The sequence below is a fragment of the Salvelinus fontinalis genome, chromosome 42 (genome assembly GCF_029448725.1).
Source record: "Salvelinus fontinalis isolate EN_2023a chromosome 42, ASM2944872v1, whole genome shotgun sequence".
Taxonomy (NCBI): Eukaryota; Metazoa; Chordata; class Actinopteri; order Salmoniformes; family Salmonidae; genus Salvelinus; species Salvelinus fontinalis.
In genome coordinates, this window is record NC_074706.1 from 20,200,840 (window position 1) to 20,226,954 (window position 26,115).

Below are 26,115 nucleotides of genomic sequence, written 5' to 3' on the forward strand. Positions count from 1 at the left end.
TTTCAATAAATTTGCAAACATTTATAAAAACATGTTTTCACTTTGTCATTATGGGGTATTGTGTGTAGATGGGTGAAAAAAGAAGAAGGGGGTAGGTGCATCTCAATATGGCGACTGGAGTATGGGCGAGTGGGTGTGTTGAGATTGGGGTCCTTAGTGGTAATTTCCACGACAAAGTCAAGCTTAAATTAATTTGTTTATTCCCGCCAGCAAAGAGATTACAGACAAACAGCACAAGTTAGTCAGAAGCTCTGAGGAGGTACTTCCCCCTCAGCATATTTATACTATCAGTACGGATCACACAAAGATAAAATGCACTTGGCTATCTCAGCAAAGTCTGAGCTTTGATTGAGCAGTGTTTTTTCTTTTTCTGTTTCTTACCATGCAACTACCGTACAATGAGCTACTGTACCGTGATAGTTTGGTCTTCTGTTTTGAAGCCAGAGAATGAGTTGTATTTCACTGTTAGTTCTACACAAATAATTTTTAAATGTTAAGTTATAAAACTGACGATTGATGGGTGTACTGTTACTTCATGCGTTGTATGTGTGTACTACTAGGTAGCTACTTCCCACACAGTATTGCTTGTCAAGCAGGAGAAGGGCATTGTGTCCCGGTGTTGTTGCAGTTCGCAGCCATTTAAGATTAGGGAGGACAATTTTATTTTATGACCATGGCCTTATTTCTATTACAGCATATTGGATGACTGTCATTCATCTTCCATTCACCTAGCTCAATGTAACATCGATAGGTTTCGGCTACTACATGAAACTAGAAATTTTCCCTATACCCATCATGGAGGTTGCTACAACCTAGCCTACGAATAAAAGTTTATAACCTAGGTGCACAGGTCGAGAGACAAATTGTTGTAATCAAGGTGACCCAGTGCCACATTCAATACCACCGTGCACACTCTTGCCTACATCTAGCTGATCTAGGTTGTAACCATTAGTCCAACCATTTTTTTTCTTCATTAGTCCAAGTTGGAAACGAGTTTCTATTGGACAAATTCAGGTAGGTTTATCCCTGTTTCGTTCTGTTTAAGAAATGTTTTTCAACAAAATTGGCAGAATGAATACACCCGTGATCACCTGCACACACAGTTCACCTTCATAGCAGCCACATACAAACAGCGTAATCATTTTGCTCATTGTATAATTCCTTCTCACATCTACATGCTCTCCTCCTCTCACCTTTTCCCTTCACTTGTGGACTTCAGTGCACAACACAACAGCTATCTGTGACCAGATGAAAAAACCTTTCCAAGCCAAACCATCATACCATAACCGCTACACACAGCCCACATTGTTGTCAATGTCACAATATTAGCTAACGTCATAGTCAACAAAGCTACTAGAACTAACGCGTTAGTAAACCCGCAACAATCACGCATTACAGTGTACAGCAAGCAGTTTAGCAGTTTCACCGGCGGGCTGCGTGGCAATAAATTACTTAATCCGAAGCTTACCTTGACTTGGAAGAGTTCTGTTGGATAGCCTTAGCCAGCTAGCTAACACAATAGCATTCTTCTCGGTTTGAGTAGGCTAAATTAGCTCGCTGCACTAGCTAGCTAAGTTAGTAAAAGTGGAAAAAAGACAACGAAATATAGCCAGCTCTCGCTCTGCTGCTTCTCCTTAATTTAAGAGATTTATTTGTTCAAAACTGTTCAACTATTGTCTTTGAGTCAACTACTCACAACATTTTATGCACTGCAGCACTAGCTAGCTGTAGCTTATGCTTTCAGTACTAGATTCATTCTCTGATCCTTTGATTGGGTTGACAACATGTCAGTTCATCCTGCAAAAGCTCTGGTAGGTTGGAGGACGTCCTCCGGAAGTCGTTATAATTACTGTGTAAGTCTATGGAAAGGGCTGAGAACCATGAGCCTCCAAGGTTTTGTATTGTAGTCAATGCACCCAGAGGAGGGCGAAAAATTGCTGTCCTCCGGCTACACCATGGTGCTACCCCAGAGTGTGCTGTTAAGGTTACCGTAGACCTTCACTGCAAAACAGTGCGTTTTAATCAGTTATTTGGTGACGTTAATATATTTAGCATAGTTTAATCTAAAAAGGACAACTTTTTAATGAAATTGACCGAGTAGGATGGTCCTTCCCTGAGGAGCCCCCACTGGACTGTACATATGTATGTATCACGATGACATGTAGATGGTTATCAGTATTGGTTATATATTTTGTAGGCTGCTATCCTATGTTGAAATAAAGTAATGGGAGGGATATTGAGCATTACATATGCAAAGATTTGGTCATATTTTCCTAGTAAAAAAAAAAGATCAATACCAAGTTCAGTATGGTTTATCTTAGGGACATCCATGATAGTGATTACAAGTCAAGTTATTAGGCCACTGTGGAGTGGATTTACAGTGGTTTACATAGACATGTAAAATCAGATTAGCATATGTGCATCTACTGGTAGTGTGGCCATCTTTGAATGCGTCAACATTTTCTCAAACTATAGGAACCGAATTTGGAGTGAATCTGGCTTTTAGTTCATGAGAATATTATTTTAGGCATTAGCGTTATAGTAAAAAAAGACATCAATGCCAAACTTAACATGGTTCATCATGGTAAAAAGTTGATAAACTATTGTGGAGTAGATTTACAAATAATTTAAAAAGACATGTCAAATCTGATTTCCTGATTTATTAATAATTCAGCCATTTCTTAACAAATCCTTTAGCTTTTGTTATGGTTCATGAGAAGACGTTTTCCAAAATGTCTAAGATGGAGGAAAATCTATCCTGACAGATCTTATGGATCCTTGAGGCAAATTTGTTCAGCATCAGGAAAGACACCTACATACAAAGTATCAAGTCTCAAGGTCAAACGGGGCGACGGATGAGGTTCTAAAATCCTTAAGAGTCTAAGCTGGTTCTTACATAAAAGCTGTGAAAAAATCAATCAATCAAAAGGAAGTTTGTTTTAAAGTGTGTCTGATGTATATATCTGAGGATATGCCTTTTTCCACATTTTGTTAGGTTACAGCCTTATTCTAAAATGTATTAGAACATTTTGCTAATTTATTAAAAATAAAAAAACAGAAATATGACATTTACATAAGTACTCTGACCCTTTACTCAGTACTTTGTTGAAGCACCTTTGGCAGCAATTACAGCTTCGAGTCTTCTTGGGTATACTGTAACGCTACAAGCTTGGCACACCTGTATTTGGGGGATTTCTCCCATTCTTCTCAAGCTCTGTCAGGTTGGATGGGGAGCGTCACTGCACAGCTATTTTTAGGTCTCTCCAGAGATGTTTGATCGGGTTCAAGTCTGGCCTCTGGCTGGACCACTCAAGGACATTCGGAGACTTGTCCCGAGCCACTCCCGCGTTGTCTTGGCTGTGTGCTTAGGGTCATTGTCCTGTTGGAAGGTGAATCTTCACCCCAGTCTGAGGTCCTGAGCAGGCTTTCATCAAGGATCTCACCGTACTTTGCTTCGTTCATCTTTACCTCGATCCTGACTAGTATCCAAGTCCCTGCCGCTGAAAAACATAACCACTAGCATGATGCTGCCACCACCATGCTTCACTGTAGGGATGATGCCAGGTTTCCTCCAGATGTGACACTTGGTATTCAGGCTAAAGAGCTCAATCTTGGTTTCATCATACCAGAGACCATATTTTTTCCTCATGGTCTGAGTCTTTAGGTGCCTTTGTAGAAACATCAAGGATGATCAATGAAAACAGGATTTAGCTGAGCTCAATTTCTAGTCCCATAGGAAAGGGTCTGAATACTTATTTACATAAGGTATGTTTTTTTATTTGTAATAAATTAGCAAAAATGTCCAAATACCTCTTTTCGCTTCGTCATTATTGGGTATTGTGTGTAGATTGCTGAGGAATTTGTTTTATTTAATCCATTTTAGATTAAGGCTGTAACAAAATGTGGAAAAAGTCTAAGGGTCTGAATACTTTCCGAATGCACTGTATTTGCCCATATTAAGCACATGTTTTAAATCAGCAAGGGATTCCTGCATAGCTATAAAGTTTGACCGTAGTTTTGACACAGCCAGATCAACAGTTGGGGCAATAGCATAAACAATAGTATCATCTGCATATAGATGAAGTTGACAACTTAACAGATTTATCAATGGTGTTTATATAAATAGTGAAGAATACAGGTCCCAAAATCGACTCCTGTGGCACGTACACCTTATGTACCTCAAAGAAATTCAGACTTAATCAATCACGATGGCCTGAGTTCTGTCACTAAGATAACCAGGCATCAGAACTCAGGCCTATCGATGACAACTTATTCAATAAAATGGCATAATCAACAGTGTCAAAAGCTTTTGACAGGTCCACAAACAAAGCAGCACATTCATTTGTGTCTAAAGCATTGACAAGATCCATAACTAAAGTAGTTGCTGTAATAGTGCTCTGCCCAGGCCTAAACCCTGATTGGTTTACATTCAAAATACATTTCTCAGATAGAAAATAGCAAAGTTGTACATTTACCAAGGATTCAAGAATCTTAGCTAGACAAGGAAGCTTGAAATTGGGTGATATTAAGATAACTACTATCCTGGCACAAGAGCTGATTTACATACTTGTGTAATATTTCCCGATAAACGTTAAATAAAAACTGTTGGTTATTGAGCCAACAATGATGGGCGCTGCAAACCTAAGTAGACCTGGATCCAATTGGTTGGCCCCTGTGGATTTCTTGTTGTCGATTGCCAGCAAAGCACCCAGGACTTATTTTTCTGTAAATAGTCTAAAAGAAAAGCTTTGACTATCCTTTCTCTGATCATTCAGCAAGTTTCCCCTATCAGCATTCAGCCCAATATTATTGTGAATAGGCTGAGAAGTTATTTCAAAGAGATAGCCCGCTGAAATAAAATTGTGATTAAATGCAACAAAGGCACTTTTTACTCCATACATTTTCCTTGACACCCAAAAGTACTCGTTACATTTTGAATGCTTAGCAGGACAGGAAAATAGTCGGTCAAATTCACGCACTTATCAACTGAACATCCCTGGTCATCCCTACTGCCTCTGATCTGGCGGACTCACTAAACACACATGGTTTGTTTGTAAACTATGTCTGAATGTTGGAGTGTTCCTGTGGCTTTCCGTATTTCAATTAAAAACAAGAAAATTGTGCCATCTGTTTAGCTTAATATAAGGAATTTGAAATGATTTATACTTAAGTATATTTTAAACCAAATACCTTCATACTTTCACTCAAGTAGAATTTTACTGGGTGCCTTTTACTTGAGTCATTTTCTATTAAGGTATCTTTACTTTTACTCAAGTATGATTTTTGGGTACTTTTTCCACCACTGATTACACAAAATCTCCTATGATTAGTATCTTTGAAGCTGAGAGCAGATTTGTTTAGAACGAACAGTGTGTTAGAATAGTCATTCTACTCTATTCTTGCTATCTACATCACCTCAGTAAGGTAAATATGCAACTGTCCTTGTTCTAGCCTAGGTTTACAATCACTAAAAACTAAAAGCACGTTTCATTTAAAAAATATATATATAATTTATTGAACTAGGCAAGTCAGTTAAGAACAAATTATTATTTACAATGACGGCCTACCCCGGCCAAACCCGGACAACGCTTGGCCAATTGTGCGCCGCACTATGGGACTCCCAATCACGGCCGGATGTGAAACAGCCTGGATATGTTCCAAGAAGAACCGCAAAATGGTCGGACCCCCCAAGAGGCCAGACCGTCCCCCTGAGAACAGAGACGCTGGATACGGAGGGGCAGGGGTGAGCACCAGTCCAATAGGTCCCCCTCAGCTGGCCCTTTTGTCTCCCCCTCAGCAGAGGAAAAGACCCCGCAGCTCCGAGAGCGAGTGACATCAACGATCTCCTCCCGTGGCTGCCCATTGGTTCTCTCATGCATGTAACTAACCCTTCCTGCTTGTCTTTCACAGTTGACTTCACGTTTCCTTCAGGCAACTTCAACACGTTGCTTCAGAACAAGACATGTTAATAAAGGGTTAATGAGGGGTATGTGGTTTAACTACCTTCTTATCCCAAGACACTTCACATGATAACTATAATATGTCAGCTGAAGAATAATTCCCAGACATCCCTCTGTGTACACCTCAAACCACACTGCTACAATTTTTTCCCGTTGTGGACACTCTTATGTCTGGTAAGGTTAGTCAGGAAGGAGAAGCTCTTGTAACATAGTTTGCACTTGAAGGGCCTCTCCTTGGTGTGAACGGTCTGGTGCTCCTTCAAATAGTTTGCCCTAGCGAAGCACTTCCCACACGTGGGGCAGGAGTAGGGCTTGTCGGCGTCGGTACTAATGCTCGGCCTCTCACGTTGTGACCCAATGACACCAGAGGAGATAGAAGCAAGAGCCACCGCCCTCAGGTGGTTAGTCTTTGAGCTCCCTCCTTGACCTCTAGCCATTGTTTGGGTGTTGTTGAGATTGTTTGCCGTGTTATAGGCTAGGTACCTCTTGTGATGAACGCCCATCCTGACCCTGTCTGTATTTGTGGGGTAACCATCACCAGGAAGGCTGGACCCAGGTCCAGGCTGTCTATGAATCCAGTCACCAGGCATTAGATGAGACCCTGAAGGAGAAGACAGACTTGCTGATAGACTACCACCAGGGGCATCTCCCACTGCTCTCTGTGAATGCTGAAGCCCAGGGTAACCTGCTCTGTTCATCATGGATACTGTGGTATTTGTATCATAGGAACAGGAGGGTCTATCTCTATCAGCCCCAGGCCCTGCTTCATCCCTGCACTGAGACTGTGAAGAGAAGGGTCTGGGCTGCAGACTGGATCCCTGACTGGAGCCTCTGTCTCTCTGATGACCCCCAGGACTGAGGTTGTTCAGTCTACCTGTCCACTGGTTGTGTTCTGTGTGGTGGTGGAGTCTCTGTCCCTCGTGGTTGGGACCTGGTTCCGACTCAAGAAGGAACTGTGACGGCTCCTGATCCAGTGTCCTGATCCGGGGCCAGGGTTTGTGTCCAGCCACCTCAGAGATCCAGTCTCTCCTTCCAGTAACACTGGATATCAGCTGGTCCTCATTGACTGCAGACTGTAAACACAAATTGAACAGAAGAGCATATAAAGATTAATATAACAAACTCTTTGCTGTACACACAGAAACATGACATAAAAATGTTAACCACAGTCAAGCCCATCTCTAACACTGTGATTCAAGTACCTAACAATATGGAGTCATTGGAGTGTATTATTTTATTGTGTGTTGATTTGGTATTTTATTAGGATCCCCATTAGCTGTTGCAAAAGCAGCAGCTACTCTTCCTGGGGTCCACACAAAACATGTAAAAATGACTTATTTTTTACAAAAGGCACACAAACTGTCTAGGTCAAATACGGGAGAGGCGTTGTGCCATGAGGTGTTTCATTATCTGTTTTTTGAAACTAGGTTTGCTGTTCACTTGAGCAATATGAGATGGAATGGAGTTCCATGCAGTAATGCCTCTATATAATACCGTACAATTTCTTGAATTTGTTCTGGATTTGAGGCCTGTGAAAAGCCTCTTTTGGCATGTCTGGTGTGGTAAGTGTGTGTGTCAGAGCTGTGTGTAAGTTGACAAGGCAAACTATTTGGGATTGAACACATGGTTTCTTATTAAAAGAAGTGATGCAGTCAGTCTCTCCTCAACTCTTAACCACAGGCATGCATAGTAGTTATATCAGCCCTCTGATTACAATGAAGAGCAAGAAGTGCCGCTCTGTTCTGGGCCAGCTGCAGCTTAACTAGGTATTTCCTTGCAGGACACGACCACACAACTGGACAATAATCAAGATAAGACAAAACTAGAGCCTGCAGGACTTGCTTTTTGAATTGTGTCAAAAAAGCAGAGCATGACTTTATTACAGACAGACCTCTCCCCATCTTTACAACCATTGAATCTACATATATGTTTTGACCATGACAGTTTACAAATCTAAGGTGGCGCCAAGTAATTTAGTCTCCTGAACTTGTTCAACAGCCATACCATTCTTTACCAGATTCAGCTGAGGACTATAATTTATGGAATGATTTGTACCAAATACAATGCTCTTAGTTTTAGAGATGTTCTGGACCAGTTTATTAATGGCCACCCATCCAAAACAGACTGCATCTCTTTGTTATGGGTTTCATTAGCTGTGGTTGCTGATACGTATATGGTTGAATCATCAGAATACATGGACACACATGCTTTGTTTAATACCAGATCATTGGTAAAAATAGAAAAGAGTAGAGTGCCTAGAGAGCTGCCCTGCGGTACACCCCACTTTACATGTTTGACATTAGAGAAGATTTCATTAAAGAAAAACCTTTGATTTCTATTAGATAGATAGCTTTGAATCCACAATATGGCAGTGGTTGAAAAGCTATAACACATACGTTTTTCAACAACAGCTTTTGGTCAATAATATCAAAGGCTGCACTGAAATCTAACAGTACAGCTCCCACAATCTTCTTATTATTAATTTCTTTCAACCAATCATCAGTCATTTGTGTCAGTGTTGAGTGCCCTCCGCTATAAGCATGCTGAAAGTCTGTTTTTAATTTGTTTAAAGATAAATAGCATTGTATTTGGTCAAACACAATGTCTTCCAACAGTTTGCTAAGTGCTGGCAGGAAGCTTATAGGTCTGCTGTTAGAACCAGTAAAGGCTGCTTTACCACTCTTGGGTAGCGGAATTACTTTGGCTTCCCTCCAGGCCTGAGGACAAAGACTTTCCTCTAGGCTTAAAGATATGACAGATAGCTGACTCTATAGCCACTCCTACCATCCTCAGTAGCTTTACATCTAAGTTGTCAATGCTGTCGATAACAATAATTTTCCCACCTCTCCCACACTAACTTTACAAAATTCAAACTTGCAATGCTTTTTTAATTATTTGTTTTTTCATGCATGAATACGATGGCTCACTCTTCGTTGTTGGCCTTTCCTGCCTAATTTTGCCCACTTTGCCAATTAAGTAATCATTTCAATAATTGGCAACATCAAATGGTTGTGTGAATAAGCCATCTGATTCGATGAAAGACGGAGTTTAATTTGTCTTTCTGCCCATAATTTTAAGTACTCAAGTTTTCTTCCATCATTCTTTATATCATTGATCTTGGCTTCATAATAAAGTTTCTTCTTTTTGTCACATAATTTCTCAATTTGCAGTAAGTCAGATGTGCAGCCAGACTTATTAGCCACTCCTTTTGCCCCATCTCTTTCAACCAAACAGTTTGCAATTTCTCATCAATCCATGGAGCCTAAACAGATCTAACAGTCAGTTTAACAGGTGCATGTTTATCAATAATTGGATGAAGCAATTTCATAAATTCATCAAGTGCACCGTCTGGATGCTCCTCATTAATCACATCAGACCAACAAATATTTTTAACATCATCCACATAAGAGTCACAGCACAATCTTTTGTATGATCTCTTCTACACTATTTGAGGCCCAGCTTTTGGAACTTTGGCTTTCCTGGATATAGCCACTATATTGTGTGCATCCAATGGTTACGGATACAGCTTTAGAACAAAGTTCTACAGTATTAGTAAAAATGTTAGGTTACAGTGAGAAGCTTCCTCTTGAGCAGACAGCTTACTGAAAACCAGTCAATATTAAGGTCCCCAATAAAGCAGACCTCTCTGTTTACATCATACACTATCATGCATTTCACACATATTATTTAGATACTGACTGTTAGCACTTGGTGGCCTATAGCAACACACCAAACATTCAAGAACTAAGTATAATGTTTTGGTTTGACTGAAATACAGGAAACTTAGTCCCTGCAATGATACAAAAATAACCAAGTCAGCACAGAGTCAATTTTGTATTTAAGATCGACCAAATGGTCATACACTCACATAGCGTGAAGTACAGTACTTTTATTGTAACACACAATATGTGGCAAGTAGAATAACGTTTCTGACTATGGTAACACTTTACAATTTCTGTAAATCTGGTGCCCTCGCTTTGGAAAAGGTTGAACACTACACATCTTCACTACTTCCTGTCAAGTAAACATGAATTAAGGCACTATAATTTCCTCATTATCAAACACCAGCATCAAACCACAGAAGTTTTTCACTTTTCATCAGTGAAGCATTTTGCAGACACATCACACAAATCACCATATCATCTACTCTGCCTCTTCATACTCATTCTTTCCTCAGTTCCTCACCCAGTTCCCTACTACATCCAAAACCAACAGAATGAACTAAACAAATAAACTAGTATTACATTACACTATACAAAGGCCGTGTACACTTTCTGCTGGTGTATCCTGAGTTTGATTCTCTCTGAGAAACTCTTCCAGCAATGCGTACAAGCAAACAGTCATTATTCCGTGTGGACCTTCAGGTGCATCTTCAGATGGTGCTGGTGAGAGAACCTCTTCTCACATTGGGGGCAGCTGTAGGGTTTCTCCCGTGTGGACCCTCTGGTGCCTCTTCAGGCTGGACTAGTGGGGAAAACAGGCCCAGCACAGGTGGCAGCCGAATGGTTTCACCCATATGTGACTCCTTTGGTGATCTCCACCTGTTAAGGTAAACTTAAGGCTTTCCCACAAAACGAACACTGCCACCATTCTTATTCCCACCGTATCTGCTGATAGCGTTACAACTACTGTCATTTGTAGCCATTTAATGTTGAGGCCCTGGCATTGTGTGAGGTCTGGTTTAACATTAATGTCTGTCTCGTCGCAGGGTTCATGTTCCAGTTGATAGATCCGATAGAAGGCTTGCCTGGCTTCCCAGACTCCTTACTCCGGCCAAACACTATGTCACGCCCACGGACACAATTTTCTTCTCCGCAATGAGTACCTCCCCAACCCTTCACCGAATGCTAACACATTCGGGGCCATCTGATTGATCCAGAAACCGATGGGTTGGGCCAGAGCCAGAACACACGTGGGTAAAGCGGAGGTTTGAAAATTCTTCATTGGCTTTGATACTCTAAACCCTAAACTTCAACTAAATATTGTAATGAATAATGTGGAAAGTTGAGGTGAATCAACTGCTTGGAGCAACCCTGGATTGTAAACTGTCATGGTCAAAACATGTTGATGCAACAGTAGCTAAGATGGGGAGAAGTCTGTCCATAATAAAGCGCTGCTCTGCCTTCTTAACAACACTATCATCAAGGCAGGTCCTACAGGCCATAGTTTTGTCACACCTGGACTACTTTTCAGGTGCCACAAATAGGAAAATTACAATTGGCTCACAACAGGGCAGCACGGCTGGCCCTTAAATGTACAAGGAGAGCTAACATTAATAATATGCATGTCAATCTCTCATGGCTCAAAGTAGAGGAGGGATTGACTTCATCGCTACTTGTTTTTGTAAGAAGTGTTGACATGTTGAACGCACCGAGCTGTCGGTTTCAACCACTAGCAAACAGCTCGGACACCCATGCACACCCCCCCCCCCCCTCCAGAGTTGAGGACACTATCCCATCCACTGACCTCCACCAAGTCACCTCTGGTTGTGGCCTGCTCAGTGATGATGTTCCCTGGGCCCTTGGCTGCATCTGTCTGGGAATCCAAGATGGTCGCCCAGTCTCCTCTATTAGCCTCTAGCCAACCACCTGCAGGAAGATGTTACAAAATAGACTTTCCAAACATGGCAGAGAACTCTACATATTGATTTTTTTTTTTCTATAACCTGGTGAAGTTCATACATTATAATGTGTGTTTTTGTATGTAAACATAAGTTGTAATGATTTAATTTTATGAATGAATAAAAAACAACAGCCAGGAGTATCACTATTCCCATTTAAGATATATTACTGTATGTAGGTTATATGTATGTCTCCCTTACCTTGCTCCCCCATCTTTAGTCCACTCAGCAGGTCAATGCTCTCTGGTCCATCTTCTATTGTCTCCTCTTTGACCAGCAGCAGATCAGGCTTCCCATCCTCCATGTCTACTGACTGTAATAGATACAGAGTGAGAAGATGTTGGATCAAGAAATCTGAAATCAGCACCCTGCTATGGAGCATCTTCTGATTGGGCAATGAGAGATTGATATGAGTACTATGCAAACACGTTAGTTGATTTGATTGACACTCCTTAATGGTTTGATAATTTAAAGGCATGGTCCCACACTTAGCACAAAATGTATCAAGACCTGGGCCCGTATCCACAGAGTCTCAGAGTAAAAGTGCTGATCAAGTATCAGGTCTCCACCTGTCTATATAGTCTTATTCATTATGATCTAAAAGGCAAAACTGATCCTAGATCAGCACTCCTACTCTGAGAGGCTTTGTGGATACGGCCCCTAATAACACAGTAGTTTACATTGGGCTCACCTCAGTTAGACTGTGTGTGGTCCTGTGCTGCTCAGCTGGTTCCTCTGTGGGTTCAGGAGGAGGTGTAGTCTGGTTGTCCTCCATGTCCATTGTTCCCTCAGGGTTCCCCAGACCCTCCTCATACCCCTCCTCCTTCACCAGCAGTACCTCTGGACCCTCCTCCTCTTGGAAGAGACAGGTGATACAGATCACACAGACACACTCCCTCAGAGTGTATACCCATCCTCACGACATTTGATTTCTATACTGTAGTTACAGAATGACTTAATCGTTAAAGCCATCAGGGTGGACATGATTGATTTTTTTATTGACAAATACAAACACACATCAAAATCTTTGTACCATATATGTATATATATATACACACTGCTCAAAAAAATAAAGGGAACACTAAAATAACACATCCTAGATCTGAATGAATTAAATATTCTTATTAAAAACTTTTTTCTTTACATAGTTGAATGTGCTGACAACAAAATCACACAAAAATGATCAGTGGAAATCAAATTTATCAACCCATGGAGGTCACATGGATTTGGAGTCACACTCAAAATTAAAGTGGAAAACCACACTACAGGCTGATCCAACTTTGATGTAATGTCCTTAAAACAAGTCAAAATGAGGCTCAGTAGTGTGTGTGGCCTCCACGTGCATGTATGACCTCCCTACAACGCCTGGGCATGCTCCTGATGAGGTGGCAGATGGTCTCCTGAGGGATCTCCTCCCAGACCTGGACTAAAGCATCCGCCTACTCCTGGACAGTCTGTGGTGCAACGTGGCAATGGTGGATGGAGCGAGACATGATGTCCCAGATGTGCTCAATTGGATTCAGGTCTGGGGAACGGGCGGGCCAGTCCATAGCATCAATGCCTTCCTCTTGCAGGAACTGCTGACACACTCCAGCCACATGAGGTCTAGCATTGTCTTGCATTAGGAGGAACCCAGGGCCAACCGCACCAGCATATGGTCTCACAAGGGTTCTGAGGATCTCATCTCGGTACCTAATGGCAGTCAGGCTACCTCTGGCGAGCACATGGAGGGCTGTGCGGCCCCCCAAAGAAATGCCACCCCACACAATGACTGACCCACCGCCAAACGGGTCATGCTGGAGGATGTTGCAGGCAGCAGAACGTTCTCCACGGCGTCTCCAGGCTCTGTCACGTCTGTCACATGTGCTCAGTGTGAACCTGCTTTCATCTGTGAAGAGCACAGGGCGCCAGTGGCGAATTTGCCAATCTTGGTGTTCTCTGGCAAATGCCAAACGTCCTGCACGGTGTTGGGCTGTAAGCACAACCCCCACCTGTGGACATCGGGCCCTCATACCACCCTCATGGAGTCTGTTTCTGACCGTTTGAGCAGACACATGCGCATGTGGCCTGCTGGAGGTCATTTTGCAGGGCTCTGGCAGTGCTCCTCCTAATCCTCCTTGCACAAAGGCGGAGGTAGCGGTCCTGCTGCTGGGTGTTTGCCCTCCTACGGCCTCCTCCACGTCTCCTGATGTACTGGCCTGTCTCCTGGTAGCGCCTCCATGCTCTGGACACTACGCTGACAGACACAGCAAACCTTTTTGCCACAGCTCGCATTGATGTGCCATCCTGGATGAGCTGCACTACCTGAGCCACTTGTGTGGGTTGTAGACTCCGTCTCATGCTACCACTAGAGTGAAAGCACCTCCAGCATTCAAAAGTGACCAAAACATCAGCCAGGAAGCATAGGAACTGAGAGGTGGTCTGTGGTCACCACCTGCAGAACCACTCCTTTATTGGGGGTGTCTTGCTAATTGCCTATAATTTCCACCTTTTGTCTATTTCATTTGCACAACAGCATGTGACATTTATTGTCAATCAGTGTTGCTTTCTAAGTGGATAGTTTGATTTCACAGAAGTGTGATTGACTTGGAGTTACATTGTGTTGTTTAAGTGTTCCCTTTATTTTTTTGAGCAGTATATATATATATATATATATAAAAACAAAGATTTTGGTTTATTATTTTATTTAATAAACAAAATGTGAAATATCACATTTACTTAAGTATTCAGACCCTTTACGCCAGGGGTGTCAAACTCATTTCGCATCGTGGGCCACATACGGCCTAGGGAGATGTCAAGTGGGCCGGACCATTAAAATTATACCATACTCTGCTATAAATAACCAAAATATCATGTCTTTCCTTTGTTTTGGTGTAAAGAAGCACAAGAACATTAGGAAAATATTGAAATTTAATGAACTATCCTTTTACAAAACATTTCATGAAACACCTCATATTTCCTTAGACAAATGTGCAATTTACTTTTATCATTCACAAATATGCATTGCAACTGATCCCACTGATTGTACAAAGGCACAAAACTTTAATTGGTACTGAAAAATATAGTAATGCACTTTAAGATTAAATGAGACTTTTAAAGAAAGGAATTTTTAAACCACTTACACATACGCATATAAAATCTAAATGTAATCCCTGCGTACACCTTACAAACTAAGGAGAGTGATTTTAAATGTGTAATGAAGAAAGTGTTCGCCTGTCCTGTAAATCTGTAAACTTCATACATGAAACATACATACACATACAATACATACTGAAAATTTATGGAGTTGTATGAACAGTAGAATTCCATCACACAACTTTTGTTTTGAAGCTGCTGACTAACATTAAAGTGCACATTTTTTAAATCACCACAGTAAGGATTCATCTTCACAGAGCTGTATTCTTTCAATGCAAACAGTATCTAAGGCAGCATTTTAAAGGTGTTAGTCTAGTCTGACTTGTATTTGTTCCTGAAACTTGGCATCTTTTGGCCTGTACAAGTGCATCAACACCAGGTGTCATGTCCTGACTAGCTGTCACTTTCAGAATGTCATTTAAGTGCTTGTTTGTGAGCCTTGAACGCATTTTTGTTTTATTGATATTCATCACTGAGAAAATTTGTTCACAAAGGTAGGTTGTCCCAAACATGCACAAAATTTTAGCAGCCAGGGCTGGTAGTAGATACTGATAAAATCTGTCCAGACCTACAGAGGCAAATTTGCCCTTCAAATCTGCATCACACTGCAAATCAATTATCTCTAGCTGAATTTTGACCGGCAGATCAGAAGCTTTAACTGTGAAAGGTGAGCGAAAAACTGAAAATTCTGTCTCAAGTTCACCAAATACCTGAAAACGTTTCTCAAACTCCCGCAGTAGTCCTGCAATTTTGTCTTTGTACCGTTTCATGTCCGCATCAGGTCTGGTCACACACACATCTCTCAGACAGGGGAAATGAGCAGGGTTGCCATTTGCCAGTTGCATCTCCCACAAAGTCAGCTTCAACTTAAATGCATGTATGTTGTCAGAAAACTGTGTGACAACTTTTTTGCGGCCTTGCAACATTTTGTTCAGATTGTTCAAGTGTTCAGTAATATCAACCAAGAATGCAAGGTCCCGTAGCCATTCCTGAGATTGTAATTCCAACACCGGTTTTCCTTTTTTCTCCATGAACTGTCCGATTTCCTCTCGTAGATCAAAGAAATGCCTCAGCACAGCGCCTCGGCTTAACCATCTCACTTCAGTGTGGTATGGCAGGCTGTGGGTAATGTTGCTGTCGCTGAGAAGTTTGTCAAACTGACGATGGTTCAGACCTCTGGACCGGATGAAATTTACAGTGCGAACAACCACCTCCATGACGTGGTCCATTTTCAGCGACTTGCAACACAATGCCTCCTGGTGCAAAATACAGTGAAATGTCCAGAAACGATCTCCTCCATTAAGGGCTTGTACTTTGTCTTTGAACTTTGTCGCGACACCTGCTTTCTTTCCGACCATGGATGGCGCGCCGTCTGTAGCCAGGCTGACAGCGCGGGACCAGTCCACTCCAACTCTGTCCAATGCAGCAACGACAGAGCCGAAAATGTCCTCGGCTGTTGTGGTGTCCATCATTGGCACCAACTCAAGAAACTCTTCAGTAACAGTCAATGTCTCATCAACTCCTCGAATAAATATGGCCAGTTGGGCCACGTCTGTGATGTCAGTGCTCTCGTCAATTGCCACGGAAAATGCAATAAATGACTTGACTCTCTGTTTCAATTGACTGTCTAAATCTGCCGATAGTTCCGAAATCCTCTCTGCTATAGTATTCCTCGTCAGGCTAATATTGGCAAAAGCTTGTCGCTTCTCGGGACATACAAGTTCAGCCGCCTTCATCATGCATCGTTTAACAAAGTCACCGTCGGAATACGGCTTCGATGCTAATGCTATTTCGCTAGCAATTAGGTAGCTGGCTTTTACCGCTGCTTCACTGACTTCTCGGCTCTGGATGAAAGTTGACTGCTGTTTCCTCAGACCCGCCAGCAATTCGTTAATCTTATCTCTTCTCAGTTGTCCTTGCAAGCCGTCATATTTTTCGCTGTGATGAGTCTCGTAGTGGCGTCGAATATTATATTCCTTCAATACCGAAACTTGTTGCAAACACACCAAGCACGAAGGTTTTCCGTGCATCTCTGTAAATAAATAGGACGTGGTCCATTTTTCTTTGAAAATTCTACACTCCTTATCTACTTTTCTCCGTTTGGATAACGACATTTTGGCTAATGAGGGTGTAGCGGAGAGGTAGAGACCAAGGTATTAACAACGTCGTAACAAGCAGCAGATGGCGCATTGATACCGTCTGCTGTTTTCAGTCTGTCTCAGTGATGCGGCTTGTCTTCTACTCTGATGGAAAGAGTGCGCCCCTTAGCGGATAATCCATGAATTGCAGCGAATTAAAAATATTAATTCCATGTCTTTTATGCATTTTTTCCACTTTCAAATTATCCTGCGGGCCTGATCGAACCTCCTTGGGGGCCGGTTCCGGCCCGCGGGCCGTATGTTTGACACCCCTGCTTTACGCAGTCAAAGCACCTTTGGCAGCGATTACAGCCTGGGGTCTTCTTGGGTATGACGCTACAAGCTTGGCACACCTGTATGTGTGGAGTTTCTCCTATTTTCTCTGCAGATTCCTCAAGCTCTGTCAGGTTGGATGGGGAGCGTCGCTGCACAGCTATTTTCATGTTCGATCGGGTTCAAGTCCGGGCTCTGGCTGGGCCACTCAAGGACATTCAGAGACTTGTCCCAAAGACACTCCTGCGTTGTCTTGGCTGTGTGCTTAGGACCATTGTCCTGTTGGGAGGTGAACCCCAGTCTGAGGTCCTGCGCCATCTGGAGGTTTTCATCAACGATCTCTCTGTACTTTGCTCCGTTCATCTGTTCCTGACACGTTTCCCAGTCCCTGCCGCTGAACAACATCTTCACAGCATGTTGCCACCACCATGCTTCACCGTAGGGACGGTGCCAGGTTTCCTCCAGACGTGACGCTTTGCATTCAGGCCATAGAGTTCAATCTTGGTTTCATCAGACCAGAGAATCTTGTTTCTCAGTCAGAGTCTTTTGGGTGCCTTTTGGCATACTCCAAGCGGGCTGACATGTGCCTGTTTTACTGAGGAGCGGCTTCCGTCTGGCTACTCTTCCAGAAAGGCCTGATTGGTGAAGTGCTGCAGAGATGGTTGTCCTTCTGGAAGGTTCTCCCTTCTCTACAGAGGAACTCTGGAGCTCTCTCAGAATGACCATTGGGATCTTGGTCACCTCCCTGACCAAGGCCCTTCTCCCCTGATTGCTCAGTTTGGCCGGACGGCCAGCTCTTGGAAGAGTCTTAGGGGTTCCAAACTTTTTCCATTAAAGAATGATGGAGGGCACTGTGTTCTTGGGGACCTTCAATGGTTGGGTTCCATGGCTGAGCAGCCGCACACGCCTAAGATCACTATGTGCAATGCCAAGCGTCGGCTGGAGTGGTGTAAAGCTCGCCGCCATTGGACTCTGGAGCAGCGGAAACGGTCTGGGGCTGTTTTTCATGGTTCAGGCTAGGCCCCCTAGTTCCAGTGAAGGGAAATCTAAACGCTACAGCATAGACATTCTGTGCTTACAACTTTGTGGCAACAGTTTGGGGAAGGACTTTTCCTGTTTCAGCATGACAATTCCCCAGTGCACAAAGCGAGGATCATACAGAAATGGTGTGTGGAAGAACTTGACTGGCCTGCACAGAGCCCTGACCTCAACCTCATTGAACACCTGTGGGATTAATTGAAGTGCCGAATGCAAGCCAGGCCTAATCGCACCAACATCAGTGCAAGACCTCACTAACGCTCGTGGCTGAATGGAAACAAGTCCCCGCAGCAATGTTCCAACATCTAGTGGAAAGCCTTCCCAGAATAGGGGGAGCTGTTATAGCAGCAAAGTGGGGACTAACTCCATATTAATGTTCATGATTGTGGAATGAGATGTTCGACAAGCAGTTGTCCACATACTTTTGGCCATACAGTGTAAGTCTCAACTCCGCATGATAAACTACACTGTACAAAAATACAAAAACATCATGTAACGTGTTGGTCCCATTTTTCATGAGCTGAAATAAAGGATGGCAGAAATTGTACATATGCACAAAAAGCTTATTTCCCTAAAATTTTGAGCACAAACTTGTTTACATCCCCGTTAGTGAGCATTTCTCCTTTGCCAAGATAATCCATCCAACTGACAGGTGTGGCATATCACATAGGTGCACCTTGTGCTGGTGACAATAAAAGGCCACTAAAATGTGCAGTTGTCAGACAACACAATGCCACAGATGCCAAACGTTTTGTGGGAGCATGTAATTGGCATGCTGACTGCAAGCATGTCCACCAGAGCTGTTGCCAGATAATTGAATGTTCTTTTCTCTACCATAAGCCTTCTCCAACGTCGCTTTAGAGAATTTGGCAGTACGTCCAACAGGCCTCATAACCGCAGACCACATGTAACCAAGCCAGCCCAGGACCTCCACATCCGCCTTCTTCACCTTCAGCATCATCTAAGACCAGCCAACCAGACAGCTAATGAAACTTTGGGTTTGCACAACTGAAGAAGTTCTGCACAAACTGTCTCCGGGAAGCTCATCGGCGTGCTCGTCGTCCTCACCAGGGTCTTGACCTGACTGCATGTTGCGTTTATATTTTTATTCAGTGTACAATGCTTTTCTCATAAAAACTGTCTTGGGGAACAAAATGAAGTAGTTGAATGGAAGTAATGAAATAGGCATTTCTGAATATCATATAGCCTACACAGTACAAACAATATATAACAGTCATTTTATGTCTGGATGCAAAAATATGCGATTAAATAGATTTCACCTGCGTTCTAAAGAAACAAACTGACATTTAATACATGGGTCCACTCAGGCGGCAGGTTGCCTAATGGTTAGAGCATTGAGCCAGTAACTGAAAGGTTGCTGTTTTGAATCCCCGAGCTGACAAGGTAAAAATCTGTCATTCTGCACCTGAGCAAGGCAGTTAACCCACTGTTCCCCGGGCGCCAAAGACGTGGATGTCAATTAAGGCAGCCCCCCGCACCGCTCTGATTCAGAGGGGTTGGGTTAAATGCGGAAGACACATTTCAGTTGAAGGCATTCAGTTGTATAACTGACTAGGTATTTCCCTTTCCTAGTCTAGAATGCAGGAAAATATGGGTCAGTTCAAGAGGATGATAAGATAAAGAGAATTATGTTTTAACATATGTCACTATAAATCACATACAATTACTATATTAATCTGAACAACAGCATAGCCTTAATTAATATGCTTGTACTGAACAGTGTTGATGAAATACGAACGCAATAATAGGTGTGTTGGATAAATGACGAGCTCTTGACACGCACCATTAATTCATCCTGAATCAAATTTATTTGATTTCATTCTTCATTAGTGTAACCACAATGTTCAGTTGAAATGACAGATGCACTCGCATATGAAATATGGATTTGGGCTAATTCACCATCTGAGGAAAAGGAAACCCAAAATGCATTAGCAAGAACGCAAATAAAATATGCTGCTAGTTAGCAGTGTATTGGTCAATGTAACAGTTAACCCCTGTAAATCTATGCTGTTGTTGGGGGAGGGTTCTAAGCTGACATTGAATTATTTTAAGATAATCATACTACGGATAATTTAGCCATTTGATTCTGAATTTTAGGACCCCTTAAGTTATCAAAAAAAGAATATATTGAATTTTGCCTTTACTACTATAGCCCGGAGAAATGCATTGAATAACATGTTCATAAATGTAAAAAAAGACAGTGAAAAAAAAGTGCCTGTCCTATATCTGGGAGATAAGAAAGCTCAGGAAATATATATTTTTAACACATATTTAACCCCATTTTTTCAGTAGGCACAAAACTATCTTCATACTTTCATATTGTTTTTTTTAAACCCGTACCGGTTACCTTCAGACGAGTGCTGTGACAATTGTGGGGTCACATTAGTTTGTAGCCCAAACGGTTCGGGCGCTTGGCACATCGACGACACCATCGTATTCGTGAGTCTCCACCTTTCCATAGACTGTAGGTTAAAGGACGCTACAGACGTTTTTGTGAGAAGAGCGATTTTCGGGTGTTTCATGGTCTGACAAATGCCGCTCTAGCTCTGCCACCTTTCACTGCAGATGAGGAAGAGTGACATAGGCGAATGCGGTGGATTGAGACGCATCCAATGCAAAAAAACATCTCTCTAGCTTAAATTGACGGATATTGATAGTCATCATCAAAAAAAAATAAAAAATGCTACTTAGATTGACACACAGGCGCTCCAATCAACTCTTGGGGGTGATTTGATCATTCAAAGGCATGGTCCACACTTAAGACAAAATGAATCAATACCAGGGGCTGTATCCACAAACAGTCCCAGAGTAGAAAATTGGTAATAAGTGCTGAGAATAGAGACATTTTACTCCTACTCTAATGGGTAAAAAAAATAAAAGCTATGCATGACGCCTCTTTAGTAATAAAAGTCCCACCTAGTCAACAGATACTTAGGAGACCTCATGAGCTGTCCTTACCAGTTAACCACCTAGAGTCGATATCCGCGCCCCCGCGGAAATGTAATTAGCATAATAAACAATTTCCCTGTCACAATCTGTCTGTTTAAGCTGGATATATTTGTTTTTTTGCATGGGCTGCGTCTCAATCGACTTTGGTGGCTTAATGTAGTTAGTTCATTTAATGTCCTCAAAACTTTTCAGCATACCCAATGATGTCTATAGGCATATGCAATCACTGCAAATGGCAGATGTGCGCTTCCTGCGCACCGCTTTGAATAGGCTATATCTCAAAGCCATAGCCAACCAGATACCTTGGTTAAAAAACGGTGCTCCAACGGTCCATGTTGAGAAATAAATGTAATACCTACAGAAAGCTGAGACCCTCCTCTCTTCAACAGTCACAACAGTACACCTATTTGCTTTCAAAATTGTTATTTTTCCTCAAATGTTGCAATCACAACGCATTTCTCTCTCCCTCTCCTCTCCCACTCACTCTGAGCGCGGAGAGAGTGTGCGAGCAGCGAGTGTATTTAAATTTAAAAATGTGGAACTTGAAATTTAATGTCATGGTCAATACACCTGCCTTTTCAGAATGCAACACATGTTTTCCCCTGCTATTGTGAACTCTGCAGATTATTCAAATGAAATCAAAGTTGTTGACATAAATGCCATAAAAAAAAAATCGCATCAGAGTGATTCGAGGGACACTAGAGCGCTGAGTACCAGGCCATTGGCAACTTGACGTAGGAAGTTTGGTAGGCAACTAACACTCATCCACTCCGTTCATTTACAGAGCGCAGTTTTGGAGTAGCCTAGATACCGTGACTCAGCGGTCATGTGGAATTTGACTGCGGTCCGCCGGTAACCAGATCACCGTAACAGCCCTATATACAGGCGTTACAACCTCTCTCCCGTGTGGACCTTCAGGTGCATCTTCAGCTGGTGGGAGAACCTCTTCTCACACTGGGGCCAGCTGTAGAATCTCTCCCCTATGTGGACCCTCTGGTGCATCTTCAGGTTGCAAGCCTAGGCGAAGCGCATGTGACACTGAGTACTGCAGGATTTCTCCAGTGTGGACCTTCTGGTGAATCTCAACCTTCTGGGGGCAGCTGAAGCCTTTGTAACAGAACATGCAGAGGAACCGTTTCTCTTTACTATTGCCTGATCAGGCTCTGAGACGTGGCTCTAATACCTGATCAAAAAGGACACGGACGTGTGAATCGGAAGGTGCCATAGTCATGGACACTGGGTCGCGATCCCTAAGCATGTGTAAAGCGACATTTGTATTTGTCGCTAAGCTTTCCCTGTAATGCCAGAAGTCACTGGTGTTGACCTGCGAGTGTCCTCCTAAATTAGATTCTGCATTACATGTCAGAGGAGCGTGGCCCTCCACTTTCACAGTCACCTCATCGACAACCAGGCCCCTCTCCTTTCTTATCTAGGCACACTTCAGAATATACACTAGTACTGTACCGGTTCCAGTCCCCTCTCATTGGATTAGTCTGTGTATCTAAACCCACAGGCATGTCACCATGTATCATCTCGGTCTTTGTAGCATATCAACAGGACAGATAATTTACAGTCAGTAATGAGTCACCTAAATCCCGATGGGACAGTACCGCACTCGGGCTACTGTAAAGTAAATACTCTGAGCGGGGAGCATGAGCATAGCCCAGTTGCCTCAGCCCCGTTATTGTCTCTGTCTTGAGGACGGCGTTCAGCGTTCCACTGACCTCCGTGATGCTGTGTCGAGTCCTGGGCAGTGCTGGGGTGATGACAGGGTATTCTGTGGCTACAGGGGGCGCTTCAGTCTGGATATCTCTGCAGTACCGTGGGTCCTCCTCTCCTGCAGATCTCTCCTGCTTGACCCCAGGACCTGCAGCCTCTGCATCTGCAGACTGACACAAGAGAGGTTATTATCAGTACATGAGTTGAATCGGATAACAATGTTGTATGGAAGTCTAACAAATTCCACTATGGCAGATAGACGAGGATGTACAAGTAAGCAAGTAAATATCTGAGGGGAGCCTTCCTGAAATAAACAAGCCACATTAGATGTACTGTAATTTATTTGTTACACTATGACACTAACCTCTATCACAATAACATGCTGGGATGAGGTTCCACTTCCCTCAACAACCGTGATTGGTTGGTCATCTCTCCATGTATTGCATCCCGCTGGCTTCACAAAACTTCTGTGGCCTCCAGTGAGATGTCCTTCACCTGAGAGTGGTTGGGGTAAAATAGGTGGTTAGGTTAGGTACTGTGTTGTCAATGCTCAACACTATATTGTAAAGTATTTGACACTGTCTAAAATTGGCAAGGATATAAGGTAACATGTCACACAACTATTCATAGATAGTTTTCGATTAGTAAGTGATAGGAAATGCAGTAAGTCAAGAATATGATAGTGTCTTTGTGCAAGATTGCTAAGTAATCAGGGGAATTATTGCATACAATCCAAAAACTAACCAAGACACAACTCTGGTTAACCATACAATATGTGCTTAACACATGCGTAGAGGGGAACGGGCCTTCTGCAAAATGTACCTCTTGCCATTCCTCTGTATCGATCGAGGATCTTGATACCACTGGGACGACTGGCAAGTGCGCGCTCCCGTGATACCTTCAGTTCTTGTAGCTGTAGTTTCCTCCGCAAAGCCCTGTTTTCTTTCTGACTTTGAGAAATTTCCAAACGAAACACTGCATAGTCGTCGTCTACGAGTTTACAGATCTCTGCCACGGCTGAGTTCGCTAGCACCTCCATTATGGAAGCTATTTGAGTGTGAAAAACCATTACGTTACAGTTAGCCATTCTTAGCGGCTAGCTAGTTAGCATTAATTAGATAACATCTATCAACCAAGTCTTGTCTCCAACGCGAATTAAACACTACATGGAGGAAGTATGTGATATTTTGAGTTACAGGGTTATAATGTACGTCTAAATAAAAACAAAACGCAAACGTAAGTGTTCTTGGTCACGGTTCACTTCCGTTTACTACTTTGTGTGAATTTCCGGCAGACGAGACGATGTGTTGCCCATTGCTGCCTTTCACAGGTCGGAATGCGGATTGCACATTTTTGGTCACACAAAAAAGTGAAATAGTAATGGACCAACCCTGCACCTACACACTATCCCCCAAAACCATCACCCCATCCCACTACTTTGGCCCTGAACGATCCTACACCAGGCCAGCAGGGAGGATCAAAACCCTTCTCTCCAAACTCCCTATAGACCTATAGCACTAAAATCTCTCACACCCAAATATTTCTCTGCTGCTGCGACTATCACATCTATCTAATGTGATTTCTGCTCCATCGGGGCAGTTGAACACCATGGCCATAAACGCAAGAAATCCAACATTAGTAAAAACTCATCCTCTCTGGATCTCTCTTCAGGCCTACTCACTGGGTGGCTCCCAGTCGAATCCCTCACCTTTGGGCTATTGAAGCGTTATGGGTTCTAGGTGCACAACGATTAGCCGCTCAGATCAGAGAAAAGACAGAGCGCCTATTAAGTTTGAATAACTGGGCCTGCTTGGAGCATATGTGGTCACATTATTATAGGATGACGTGGGAGAATGATGATTCGCAACAGAGGCTGGCATTGAAGAGGTGGCATGTTTCACCAGCGCTGCTCTCCACATCACTCAAGTGTTGGCGGTCTGCGCCGGCCAAGTGATTGCTGTGTTGGTCATGACGCAGACACACCTCTGGCTCTCCATGACTAACATCAAGGAGACAGACAAGACCCCTTTGCTCAATGCACTCATCTCTGAAAAGGGCCTCTTCGGAGACACCATGAGAAAGACAGCGGGGCATCTCGTGAAGTTAGGGGAGGAAAAGAAGCAGCTGCCTCTTTCCTGTGGTGCGTCAGCTCCCAAACAGCCGACCTCCTCCTTCTTCATGCCGGCTGGAAGGAGCAGCTCGTGGCCGAAAGTGTGGCGAGCAGGTTCAAGAAGCTCCTAGCTCCCCTGTGGAAGCCCCGGTCGCCGCAACAGCGCCGCCGGCCGCCCAGCAGCCTCTCTTTAACCCTAGATGGGTGCCTGCGCCAACTTGTCAGAACACTTTCGGAAGCGCCACCAAACCTAATTGGCGGAAAAGTGACCTGATTACAAACCTTTTAAAAGAGAGAAACGGACAACTTGTAAATCTCCCTGTTGTGGACACTCCTATGTCTAAGGCTACTCAGGAAGGAAAAGCTTGTAACATAGTTTGCACTTAAATGGCCTTTCCTTGGTATGAACGGTCTGGTGCTCCTTCAAATTGTTTGCGTTGGCAAACCGGTTCCCACACGTAGGGCAAGCGTACGACTTGTCGCCATCCGTCCTAACACTCGCCCTCCCACGTTGTGACCCAATGACACTAGAGGAGGTACAAGCAGGAGCCACCACCCTCAGGTGGTTAGTCTTTGAGCTCCCTCCTTGACCTCTAGCCGTTGTTGGGATTGTGTGCTGTGTTATAGGCTAGGCACCTCTCGTGGTGAAAGCCCATCCTGACTCATCTGTATTGGTGGGGTAACCATGAGGTAACTGAGGAAGGCTAGACCCAGGTCCAGACCTTCAATGAACCCAGTCACCAGGCATTAGACGAGATCCTGAGGAAAAAGACAGACTTCCTGTTAGACTCCCACCAGGGGCTTTCCCACCTCTCCCGGTGAAGGCTGAAGTTCAGTGTGACCTGCTCTCTATCAGACTCAGAACCTGCTTCATCCCTACACTGGGACTGTGAAGAGAAGAGTCTGGGCTGCAGACTGGATCCCTGACTGGAGCCTCTGTCTCTGATGACCACCAGGACTGTTGTTCAGTCCACCTGTCCACTGGTTGTGTTCTGTGTGGTGGAGTCTCTGTCCCTCCCGGTTCGGTCCTGGTTCCGATTCGGGAAGGAAAAGCGATGGCTACTGATCCATGGTCCTGATCCGGTACAGGATATGTGACCAGCCATCTCAGAGGTCCAGTCTCTCCTGCCAGTAACACTGGATATCAGCAGG

At 43.4% G+C, this 26,115-nt stretch overlaps 1 protein-coding gene across 1 annotated transcript; it reads right to left on the reverse strand.

Annotated features, from left to right (window-relative positions):
- Positions 1-183: 183 nt before the first annotated feature.
- Positions 184-26,091, reverse strand: LOC129841484 (uncharacterized). The gene is made up of 7 exons (XM_055909765.1): positions 23,676-26,091; positions 23,218-23,348; positions 22,859-23,023; positions 12,272-12,433; positions 11,782-11,893; positions 11,427-11,548; positions 184-7,033 (listed from the first exon to the last, which is right to left on the reverse strand). Exons 1-7 carry the CDS (start codon positions 23,938-23,940, stop codon positions 6,098-6,100), a joined length of 1,893 nt encoding a protein of 630 aa, XP_055765740.1. The 5' UTR covers positions 23,941-26,091; the 3' UTR covers positions 184-6,097.
- Between the last annotated feature and the right edge of the window lie 24 nt (positions 26,092-26,115).

What these genes read in the sequence shown, in the direction of transcription:
- LOC129841484 (XM_055909765.1), bottom strand. Translation starts at nt 23,940, where the DNA reads ATGGCTAACTGTAACGTAATGGTTTTTCACACTCAAATAGCTTCCATA. An exon ending in ACTAAAGATGGGGGAGCAAG is followed by an intron (nt 11,549 to 11,781) that starts GTAAGGGAGACA and finishes ATCTTCCTGCAG; the next exon opens with GTGGTTGGCTAGAGGCTAAT. An exon ending in CCAGAGGTGACTTGGTGGAG is followed by an intron (nt 7,034 to 11,426) that starts GTCAGTGGATGG and finishes TTGTGTTTACAG; the next exon opens with TCTGCAGTCAATGAGGACCA.